The 12355-nt window shown below is 38.6% G+C and overlaps 1 protein-coding gene across 9 annotated transcripts in view; it reads right to left on the bottom strand.

Moving 5' to 3' along the window:
• Positions 1-12355, bottom strand: part of AGO3 (argonaute RISC catalytic component 3) — a 143794-nt gene that overhangs the window by 64832 nt on the left and 66607 nt on the right. For 7 of the 9 annotated variants that reach the window (XM_010360412.2, XM_030913454.1, XM_030913458.1 and 4 more), the window contains 2 exons: positions 4723-4857; positions 77-164 (listed from right to left, as the gene is read on the bottom strand). In XM_010360412.2, the coding sequence (XP_010358714.1) occupies positions 77-164; positions 4723-4857 (223 nt within the window). Of the gene's footprint in view, positions 1-76; positions 165-4722; positions 4858-8897; positions 8946-12355 lie in introns of all 9 variants that reach the window. The other 2 variants (XM_030913457.1, XM_030913456.1) reach the window with 1 other exon arrangement.

Below are 12355 nucleotides of genomic sequence, written 5' to 3'. Positions count from 1 at the left end.
AGTCAGAAAAACTCCCAACCCCACTAACTAGGGCAAGCTGCCTCACACCATCACTGCTCTGACAAACTTTTCTTACGTTTGATGACTGGCAGGCCTCCTTGTTACATTACAAACACGGTATTTCCGTCTCATTGTTCCACAATGAGTCACTTCAACCTTCAAACCTGTTCCCAACAAGAAAAATGGAGGTTACAGAACTGTCACATGTAAAATATTTATACTTATAAAGCCTGTTCATACTATAAAAACTCAATTCTGAACAGACAAAAAATTCTGTGATACAGGCAATATGATATAAACACCAGATTTTACATATAACATTGCTAATAATGGTCACAATCATGACAGACCTAATGGCAAAATTTTTCCTTACCCCATCAAGCCTATACATTAAAAAATAAAATCGTAAAATTTGCAAAGCCCATAGATCAAGGGCCAAAATCTTCCATTAATAAAAAACGCTGTTTACAATAAATTCAGGTATTTATGCTGGGACAGGGAAGGAGGAATGAAAGAGGAATTCCAATAATTCTCAAGGTATTCCATAATTTCAAATTATGTGATATTTACCTAGCCCAGTTATCACATACTGATTGAAGATCAGAATTTTATAAAGTTCAAGAAAGAAGCCCTTTAAAGATTTATAAAGCAGGAGAAAAAAATACCAGGCATTTTTAACAGAAGTGACAATTTTATAGAAGTATAATATAGTGACACAGCTCTTTTCCAATACTATTAAAAATCAAATGCAACCAAAATAATCCCTAAAGTAGGCGATCCCTATCCTCTTACGGCGTCAAGACCCCTTTGAGAATCTGACATAAGCAATAAACTCTCAGCAAAATGCACATATACATTATTTAGCACATGATTTTAGGAGTTATTGGATCTGTGGACTCTAGGAGTTCAAGGATCCCAGGCCTGCTCTAGCATGTGAAGAAATGGGCTTTAAGCCATTGACTGAAGTTCTTCGAGATGAATTTTCTGAAGCAGTGCTGTCAAAGAGAATTTTCTTGAGATGATAGAATGTTCTACATCTATGCTAATATGGTAATCACTAATAACATGTTACTAAGCATAGGAAATGTAGCTGGTGTACCTAAGAAACTGAAAATCTAATTTTATATATATATATATATATATATATATATTTTTTTTTTTTTTTTTTTTTTTTTGAGTTTTTCGCTCTTGTTGCCCAAGTCAAGAATGCAATGACGCGATCTTGGCTCACTGCAACCTCTGTCTCCAGGGTTCAGGTGATTCTCCTGCCTCAGCCACCCGAGTAGCTGGGATTACAGGCACCCGCCATTACGCCCAGTTAATTTTTTGTATTTTTAGCAGAGATGGGGTTTCACCATGTTGGCCAGGCTGGTCTCAAACTCCTGACCTCAGTTGATCCACCCACCTCGGCCTCCCAAAGTGTTGAGATTACAGACGTGAGCCACCACACCTGGCCTTAATTTTAATTAATTTAAATTTAAGTGTCTACATGTAGTCAGGGCAGTCTTGGCCTAGAGAAGAGTTAACAGGTACACACAGGTCACAGATAAGCAGCTCCTTTCTAAAGTTTGGCCTAGACTCCAAAGGATAAAGTACAAAATGGGTAGATGGAGAACAACTTTTAGTTCCCTGATAATATTTATGGTTATTACTCTTTGTCATATTTCTCTTTTATATTTGTGATTCCTATACTGCAGTGGTTCTTAGCCAGAGGCCAATCTGTCCCCCAGGGGACATTTGGCAATGTCTGGAGGTATTTTTGATTGGCATGACTGGGGATGTTACTGCTTTCTATTGAGTAGAGGCCAGGGATAGTATGAAATATCCTGTAATGCACAGAACAGCCCTACCCCCAATCCCAACAAAGAATTATCCAGCCCAAAATGTCAGTGCTGCTGAGGTTGAGAATGCCTGCTGTGGTAAAATGTATTTTCTTACCTAACTGCTACCTGCAATTAGGTAAGAAAATTAGTACCAAACACAAAGATCAATCATATAAATGATATTTTCTTCTGATAGATCAGAACAAATTAAGATGTTAAATGGACATGGTATCCATCCCTGTACCAGATTGGTATGGGTTTGTTTTTCTTCAGAAGTGCTCCTCCTTGAATCAGTGAGTAGTAGTTTTTCATTAAAACTACCTTTATAAGACAAAAATGTCAGATCAACTAGAGAATTACTATGTCTTTATATTATAAAGGAGACTAGAAAATAAAATACTATCAAAGGAGGATCTTAAAAGAAGGAAATACTAATAATATGAAGTAAACAAGATGTAAAAATACTATGTTCAGGGGAGAACACAATAGAAAAGTCTAAAACAAATTTCTGTTATTTGTACCACTTAGCAATTTATTTTCAACTCTTCAAATTAAAAAAAATATTAATAAGGTTCTCCGAGCCTATAAAGTAAACTTTCACTAAAAATAAGTTGGCACTAATATATATGTATATATATATATATGGTACTTTTACCATACATTTTCCCCAATATTTCTGCTGTTTAACTATCATGAGTTACTGGATAAAGAAACCACTTCAAAGTTATTATTATTATTATTATTTTTTGAGACGGAGTCTCGCTCTGTCACCCAGGCTGGAGTACAGTGGCCAGATCTCAGTTCACTGCAAGCTCCGCCTCCCGGGTTTACGCCATTCTCCTGCCTCAGCCTCCCGAGTAGCTAGGACTACAGGCGCCCGCCACCTCGCCCGGCTAGCTTTTTGTATTTTTTTAGTAGAGACGGGGTTTCACCGTGTTAGCCAGGATGGTCTCGATCTCCTGACCTCGTGATCCGCCCGTCTCGGCCTCCCAAAGTGCTGGGATTACAGGCTTGAGCCACCGCGCCTGGCCCAAAGTTATTATTAAATATTTTGGTACAAGTTCAACTGGAATAAGATGAATATACTAAGAAAATCAATTCTTTATTGTATACTTTGCGTCAATATTTAACAGCTAGCATCAAATTCTTCATACCAGCTAAAAAACCCATAGATACAGGACAGAACATAAAACTCTTATTCTCTTGGGTTACTGTAGTAGGAATACATGATGTACTTTAAAGAACCTTTTTTAAATTTTTTTAAAAAAAGCACTGTTTTACTTGGAACGAAGAAAAAATAATCAGTTTGTCAACTGGATCCAACCCAGATTTTTCCATCCCCAAACTAGGATCATAGGTACCTAAGAATTAGACCAAAAATCTAGGGGCTAGCAAAAGGCTGAAATTTTTAAAAAGTGGACTAGATAATTCTCTGCCCAGGTCCCTCCCCAAACCCTCCATCCAACCAAAAAAACACTTTTGGCTTTAATAAATATTTAACCTATAAACTTGGCTTTACCTTTACTATAACATCAACTTTATTATGCTTTCTAGTCATTTTTTCAGTCATTTCTTTGGGCCCCTGAGCAGTTGAAGTTAAGATCGAGTCCATGCTCTTCGGGTAGCAGTTGAATCCTTGTTCTGTACATCTTGTATTTTCTGTGATAGAGTGGTGATATGAGTTGATTGCATAGTTACCGCAAAATAATGTAAGTGACTTCATGATATCAGAGGTGGTAACTAAGCAGCAACTCCACTGGAAACCATGGCATTTAGATGATCACATATTAATGGTAGGTAATGCACTAACCTCCTGACAATGCTAGCTGTGCAGTTAATACAGATTATGAAAGGACAATGGCATGGTTGCAAAACAGTTACATAAATAGTTTCTTATTTTGGTATTTAAATAACTTGAGATAAATGGATGTTTATTTTTGAAGCAGGGTGGATCTTCCTTTTAATGTTTTATTACAATGACTCTCTCTCTCTTGGTTACTGAATGGCAAAGAATGAATGATTACTGGTGCAAGCAGAATGTATTAAACTACTCTAATTGATTTGGGGGAACTGAAAGATGTTCACTGAACAAACTTAAATGCTTCATTCAAACCACAAGCTGAAAATTATCTGCAATAAATAGGTAAAATCTTAAAATAAAAACAACATTATTATTTCTGGCTATTTAAGATCTAATAATATAAATACAATTTATCCTACTCATTCTGATTAGAGAGTATCAGACTAAATACATATAAAATATAGATTTCAGTACACTATTAAAATTATTTTTTGTTTTTATTTTTGGGCAGCCATGTAGAGATGAATTTATCTAAATTAAATGTACATATGATGCAACAGCACTGTACAAATTTTAGCTACTAAGTATAATAAATAAGATCAACAGTCAACTCTATAACTTACATTAAATAACTATAATTCTAGAATAACACATGAAACAGGCTAGCCCCACATTAATACATTTTCAGAGGACTGAAATAAATATCATTTCAGAAAAATAAGGAAATAATTATATTAGAATATGTTCAAAGAATGATTCCAGTTCTAAAATAAATATTTTGGAGTCAGCTTCCTACTTTTAACAGTATTACTAAAGCATTTTCCCAGGAGACATTCTTATCCCTTCAGCTAGTAAGGGAAAGTATTAACAAAAAATTAGCTGGCAGTGATACTAACTCCATTACTTGGCATTTCTTTCAAATACCACCTAAGATGTTATAGTAATGAATTTAATGTAATATTTTATTTTATAATTGATGTATAGTTTTACTGGTTATGTTACATAAATAGATTTTAATTATACAAAAAACATTTTAATAAAAGGTTGCTATATCCATGCATTTTATAGTTAAGTTATGCTAAATGCTAATTAATTCACCTTTTATCTCTTTGGTGAATTTTACCCGATGAGAATCAGTCAGAGGTCTTGGTTGCTCATCAATATTATGAATATCAAGAACTTCACACATGAACTGAATTACAGGTTGTGCTTTGTAGAAGGCAGTGGCAGAAACTAAGAAGAAAAACACAAATAATACAAATTAATGTTTCCCTAAAAAATTCAGAAATTTCATCTTAGGCTCCATGATAACTATCTATTTAAAAAGATCCCGTATGCACATTTATGTACACACACATTTCCAAAATTAAGCAGTTTTAATTTGACCTCTGAGGCACAAATACAGAATGGCCAAATACTACAGTTTTTATTACCTATCTCTTTCATCATAAGTAACTGATTCATTCCATTCTCTATAGAGAAGTGTTCTGGGTGAGACAAGGCTTGTAAGAGACAAAGAAGGCTGGTGAGATGGTTAGGTATTATTTCTTTTTAAATAGAAACAAGGTCTCACTATATTGCTCAGGCTGATTTCCATCTTCTGAGCTCAAGTGATCCTCCCACCTCAGCCTCCCAAAGTGGTAAGATTACAGGTGTTAGCCACCACACTGGCCAGTATTATTTCTTAAACAAGGCTTTCTATGCCACCCTAGACTGTCTATTCTAATGAGAGTTTTTCCTGTCTTGTAATGATTTGAAAAAACAGTGGTATCAGTCGTTGGTGCTAATCTAAGCTACAGATAATAATATACATATACATATATATACACACACACATATATGTATTTTATATATATACATAAAATATTATATATATATATAATTTTTTTTTGAGACAGACTTTCACTCATTGCCCAGGCTAGAGTGCAATGGCACAAATCTCAGCTCACTGCAACCTCCGCCTCCTGGGTTCAAGCGATTCTCCTGCCTCAGCCTCTCAAGTAGCTGGGACTACAGACATGCACCACCACGCCCAGCCAATTTAGCACTTCTAGTAGAGATGGGGTTTCTCCATGTTGGTCAGGCTGGTCTCAAACTCCCGACCTCAGGTGATCCGCCCCCCTTGGCCTCCCAAAGTGCTAGGATTACAGGCATGAGCCACTGTGCTCAGCTTACAGATAGTAATATTAAGGGTTATCTGTCCAATATTATTGAGCAATGGGTGGTTTTTTAACAGTCAACCAGTATGATTTCTTAACCATAGGTTTTGGAACTAGAAGAGCTTCACCAATGGTTAGCAGATCACCATCACTCATTTTTCTTTTTCTTTTTTTTTTTTTTGAGACAAGAGTCTCGCTGTCACCCAGGTTGGAGTGCAGTGGCGCGATCTCGGCTCACTGCAAGCTCTGCCTCCCAGGTTCACGCCATTCTCCTGCCTCAGTATCCCAAGTAGCTGGGACTACAGGCGCCCGCCACCAAGCCCAGCTAATTTTTTGTATTTTTTAGTACAGACGGGTTTCACCATGTTAGCCAGGATGGTCTTGATCTCCTGACCTCGTGATCCACCCACCTCAGCCTCCCAAAGTGCTGGGATTACAGGCGTGAGCCACCGCACCCGGCCACCATCACTCATTTCTTAGACACATACTTATTAATGGCTATTATGTGTTATATAGGCACTGGGGATACAACAAAAAGTAAAACCATAAGACAGTGAGTTACATGTCATTTTTCTACTCAAAACAAAACAAAACAAAAAACATGCCCACTGTCTGTTCAGCTAAGTGTAACCTTTTTTTTTTTTTTTTTTTTTTTTTTGAGACAGAGTTTCACTCTGTGGCCCAGGCTGTAGTGCAATGGTACGATCTTGGCTCACTGCAACCTCCCCGTCCCAGGTTCAAGCAATTCTCCTGCCTCAGCCTCCCGAGTAGAGTAGCTGGGATTACAGGCACCCACCACCACGTCCAGCTAATTTTTGCATTTTTAGTAGAGACGAGGTTTTATCATGTTGGCCAGGTTGGTGGCTCACGCCTGTAATCCCAGCACTTTGGGAGGCCGAGGTGGGCGGATTAAGAGGTAAGGAGTGTAAACTTTTTATGTGGGGATCTTTCTCTTGCTTTCCTTGGTTTAGCATTAAATGTCCTCCATAAAATGTCCCTTACCTCTGGGAAGATATTTTCTTTTTTTTTTTTTTGAGACGGAGTCTCGCTCTGTCACCCAGGCTGGAGTGCAGTGGCCGGATCTCAGCTTACTGCAAGCTCCGCCTCCCGGGTTTACGCCATTCTCCTGCCTCAGCCTCCCCAGTAGCTGGGACTACAGGCCCCCGCCACCTCGCCCGGCTAGTTTTTTGTATTTTTTAGTACAGACGGGGTTTCACCATGTTAGTCAGGATGGTCTCGATCTCCTGACCTCGTGATCCGCCCGTCTCGGCCTCCCAAAGTGCTGGGATTACAGGCTTTAGCCACCGCGCCCGGCCGATATTTTCAAAGCTTTAACGGTAGTTATCTCTGGATAAATGTGGGTGGTGAGGCTACCGTGGGTATTTTATTTTCTTTAAAATATTTTTGCCTGGGCGTGGTGGCTCACACCTATAATCCCAGCACTTTGAGAGGCCGAGACAGACGGACTGCCTGAGCTCAGGAGTTCAAAACCAGCCTAAGCAACATGGTGAAACCCCATCTCTACTGAAAATACAAAAAAATTAGCCCGGTGTGGTGGCGTGCGCCTGTAATCCCAGCTACTCAGGAGACTGAGGCTTGAGAATTGCTTGAACCCGGGAGGCCAAAGTTGCAGTGAGCGGAGATCACGCCACTGCACTCCAGTCTGGGTGACAGAGTGAGGCTCTGTCTCAAAAAAAAGAGTTATCTTGTCTGGGTACAGTGGCTCACGCCTGTTATCCCAGCACTTTGGGAGCCCAAGGTGCACGGATCACTTGAAATTAGGAGTTCAAGATCAGCCTGGCCAACATGGTAAAACCGCATCTGTACTAACAAACACAAAAATTAGCTGGGTGTGGTGGCAGATGGCTGTAATCCCAGCTACTCAGGAGGCTAAGGCCAGAGAATCACTTGAACCAATGAGGCAATGGTTGCAGTGAGCCGAGATTGTGCCACTGCACTCCAGCCTGGGTGACAGAGCAAGACGTTTCATCTCAAAAAAAAATTTTTTTTAAATACGTTTTTTACTATGAAAAAACACTTTTATCTTTATAACTTCACTTTTTGGTACTGAGTGCATACTGTTTTTTACTTCTTTATTACACAATACATGAATAAAGTTTCATCATAAAACTCAAACAATACAGAGATATACAAAGTAAAGACCCTCTCCAGTCTGAACCTCCCACCTCCAAATATCTCTAATAAGTAACCATTGTTAGTACTTAGGTATGTACACAACCTCTCCTTTTAATATGCACTTAGATTTGTCAGAAAGGTGATTAAAAAATAAAAATTAATACTAATTTACAAAGATAAAAATGTAGGAATAACTTTTTAGATGAAATCAGATGATAAACATTCTATGACTCATTTTATCATTATTTTAAAAATTAACAATACATCTTAGAGATCCTTTCATGTCAGTGCACTCTTTTAATTGCTGCACACTATATTACAGTATGGGTGCATGATAGTTAAGTAAATAGGTACTCCCTTCCCCTCTTAATAAAAAATAACACAAATGGTAAAACATCAGAAACACTATACTGTGCCTTGTATGTACTAATATGAAACTATATCATTCTCATAGCTGCAAGATATCCCATTGTATGGATGTACTTCATGTCCCCTAAGGGAGAGTTATGGGTTATTTTTTACTATTACAAACAATATTCCAATGAATGTTCCTGTGTATGTGTGTGTGTTTGTGTACGCATGTGTATGTATTTTTTTTGGTATACATTCATGAGTACTTATTTTTTATTTTTATTTATTTATTCATCTATTTTTGAGACAGAGTCTCCCTCTGTCATCCAGGCTGGAGTGCAGTGGCGTGATCTCGGCTTACTGTAACCTCTGCCTCCCAGATTCAGGCAATTCTTGTGCCTCAGCCTCCCAAGAGCTGCAATTACAGGTGCATGCCACCACACCCAGTTAATTTTTGTATTTTTAGTGGAGACGGGGTTTCACCATGTTGGCCAGGCTGGTCTCAAACTCCTGGCCTCAAATGATCCACCCGCCTCGGCCTCCCAAAGTGCTGGGATTACAGGCGTGAGCCACCGCACCCGGCCCATGAGTACTTCTGTGGAAAAGATAAGAGAAATCAATACTCACTGCTAAACTTCCATCCAAATAAACTTTAGAAACATTTCCAGTTTCTAACTAATTAAAAAAAAAAGAGAGAGACTGTTAAGATTGTTAACAGTATTCTGGGTATCTTATTCAAATCCATAATAGTTTTAAACATATATACATTATATTCTTCTACTGAAAAATGTTAGAATATTATAGTGCACAAAAAGGAAGGCTGACAGGATACATACCAAATGTAAGTTATATGTTTATAATGTTTAAGTTCTTGGCACATATTGATCTGGGTTAATTTTTAAAAAGTAAATAAAGAAAAATAAATATATAGTGAATAATATGCTTAATTTGCCTTTCTTTTAATCCTACAGGTAAAATTCATTCATTGGATTGCTATAACACCAGCATTCACAACTAATATTTCAGATACCATAAAGCTGTAATTACTATAACTACTAAACAAACATGCTAGAATTATTTCTCCCGTTTAACCCTCTTCTACTATCTTCCCTGTTTATTCATTACACTCTGAATCATTTTACTATTGACCATCTTCTCTATAGGAAGGTGGGCATTTGAGGTAAAAATTAAATTTAGTAATAAAAAACTCGTAAAGAATGGGTTGAAATCAGCAAATACAGTTTTGAATTAGGAATACATTTTAATGACCAAATATTTGCTTTTCTGTCCCTCGGATGAATTATTAATATTTAATAAACCTACATATACATGTATTTTATTCTTTCCCTTTCACAAATTAGCTAATTATTACTGAAAAATGTTTACATTTAACATTCAAAACATCTATCAATAAAATATACTACATTAACATGTTACAGGAAATAAGCATATAATCATTTCCATAGATGGCAGTCCCCAAAAAGCAAGCATTTGATAAAATTCAGCACTGAAGTAAATACTTTTTTTTTTTTTTTTGTGGTGTCTGCCACCACACCCAGCTAATTTTTGTGTTAGTACAGAGGAGACAGTCTCGCTCTGTCGCCCGGGCTGGAGTGCAGTGGCCGGATCTCAGCTCACTGCAAGCTCCGCCTCCCGGGTTTACGCCATTCTCCTGCCTCAGCCTCCGGAGTAGCTGGGACTACAGGCGCCCGCCACGTTTTTTTTTTTTTCGTATTTTTTAGTAGAGACGGGGTTTCACAGTGTTAGCCAGGATGGTCTCGATCTCCTGACCTCGTGATCCACCCGTCTCGGCCTCCCAAAGTGCTGGGATTACAGGCTTGAGCCACCGCGCCCGGCCGAAGTAAATACTCTTATTGTACCAGGACAAGAAGGGAACTTCCCCAATCTGGTAAAAAGTTATTTACCAAAACTCTATGGTATTACAACCTGGCAGATAACATAAAAAAGAAAAAAAAAAAAAACTCTATGGTAAATTCATTTTATAGGAAGTTCCAGCTAGCATAGCAAAGCAAATTAGGAGAATAAAAAGTGAAAAGGATGGAAAGAGAGAAACAAAATTATTACCCTTCACAACATTGTGTGCATAGAAAACCCAATAAAATCTATGGACAAATTACAGAATTAATAATTCAGCAATGTTGCTAGATTTAAGGTCTACATATAAAAATATATTATTATACACTAGCATCCTACTTAAAATGTAATTGTTTTTTTTTTTTTTTGAGACGGAGTCTGGCTCTGTCGCCCAGGCTGAAGTGCAGTGGCCGGATCTCAGCTCACTGCAAGCTCCGCCTCCCGGGTTTACGCCATTCTTCCGCCTCAGCCTTCCTAGTAGCTGGGACTACAGGCGCCCGCCACCTTGCCCGGCTAGAGTTTTACATTTTTTTAGTAGAGACGGGGTTTCACCGTGTTAGCCAGGATGGTCTTGATCTCCTGACCTCGTGATCCGCCCGTTTCGGCCTCCCAAAGTGCTGGGATTACAGGCTTGAGCCACCGCGCCTGGCCTTAAAACGTAATTTAAAAATATATCACTTATGATCACAACAAAAAACATAAGGCATTTGAGACGAAATCTAAACAAAAGGTGTATAAGACCTATGGAAGCAATAAGTATCTCTATTACTGAAAGATACTATAGAATATCAAATAAATGGAGGAATACACCCTATTCATGTAAATTATCCCCAAATTAATCTTCAAATTCAAAGCACTTTCAGTCAAAATATCAACAGAATGTAATCCTCTCTCCCCCTGGAACTTAAGATACTATAATTAACAAGAAAGCACAATGAAACAAGAATAGCCACAACAATTCTTTTATTTATTTATTTTTGGACGGGGTCTTGCTCTGTTGTCCAGGCTGCTGGAGTACAGTGGCATAATCTCAGCTAACTGCAACCTCTGTCTCCCTGGTTCAAGCTATTCTCCTGCCTCAGCCTCCCGAGTAGCTGGGATTACAGGCATGCACCACCACGCCAGCTAATTTTTTTGTAGTTTCAGTAGAGACGGAGTACACCATGTTGGCCAGGCTGGTCTTGAACTCCTGACCTAAACTGATCTGCCTGTCTAGGCCTCCTAAAGTGCTGAGACTACAGGCGTGAGCCACTGCGTCTGGCCGCCGAACTATTTTTCAAAGTAGTTGTACCATTTTACACTCCTACCATTTCTAGTTGCTCCAAATCTTTGTCAACATTTGTTATTTTCAGTCTTTTAAATTTAGTCAATCTAGTACTTATGGGTGGTATCTCACTGTGGTTCTTTCTGAATTTCCTGAATGGCCAACAATGTTCTGCATCTTCTCAAGGGCTTAATGACCATTCACATATGCTCTTTTTTTTTTTGAGACAGAGTTTTGCTTGTTGCCCAGGCTGGAGTGCAATGGTGCAATCTCAGCTCACTGCAACCTCTGCTGCCTGGGTTCAAGCAATTCTCCTGCCTCGGGCTCCTGAGTAGCTGGGACTACAGGTGACTGCCACTATGCCCGCCTAATTTTTGTACTTTTAGTAGAGATGGGGTTTCACCATGTTGGTTGGGCTGGGCTGCTCTCCTGACGTCAGGTGATCTGCCCGCCTCAGCCTCCGAAAGTGCTGGGATCACAGGCGTGAGCTACTGCACCCGACCACACATATTCTTTTGTTAAGTATGTGATTTTTATTGCTACTTTTTTTCTATTTCTTACTGAGTTATGTACGTTTTTCATATATTCTGGATATAACTATTCTGTTATGTTTTGCAAATGTGTTGTCTCAGTTGTAGCTTGTGTTTTCTTTCTTTTTTTTTTTTTTAAGGAGTCAAAGTCTTGCTCTGTTGCCCTGGAGGGAGTGCAGTGGTGATAATTATTACCACAACCTCTAACTCTTGGGCTCAAATAATCTTCTCATCCTCTTAAGAAGCTGGGACTAGAGGCATGCACCACCACGCTCAGCTAATCAAAAATTTTTTTTTGCTATGTTGGCCAGGCTGGTCTCAAACTCCTGGCCTCAAGCAATTCTCTTGCCTAGGCCTCCCAAAGTGTTGGGATTATAGGTGTGAGCCAGTGCGCCTGGCTGCCTTGTCATTTTCTT

The sequence above is a fragment of the Rhinopithecus roxellana genome, chromosome 12 (assembly GCF_007565055.1).
Source record: "Rhinopithecus roxellana isolate Shanxi Qingling chromosome 12, ASM756505v1, whole genome shotgun sequence".
NCBI classification, from domain to species: domain Eukaryota; kingdom Metazoa; phylum Chordata; class Mammalia; order Primates; family Cercopithecidae; genus Rhinopithecus; species Rhinopithecus roxellana.
Note: the sequence above shows the minus strand (reverse complement) of the source record. Positions and strands in the feature narration are given on the sequence as shown.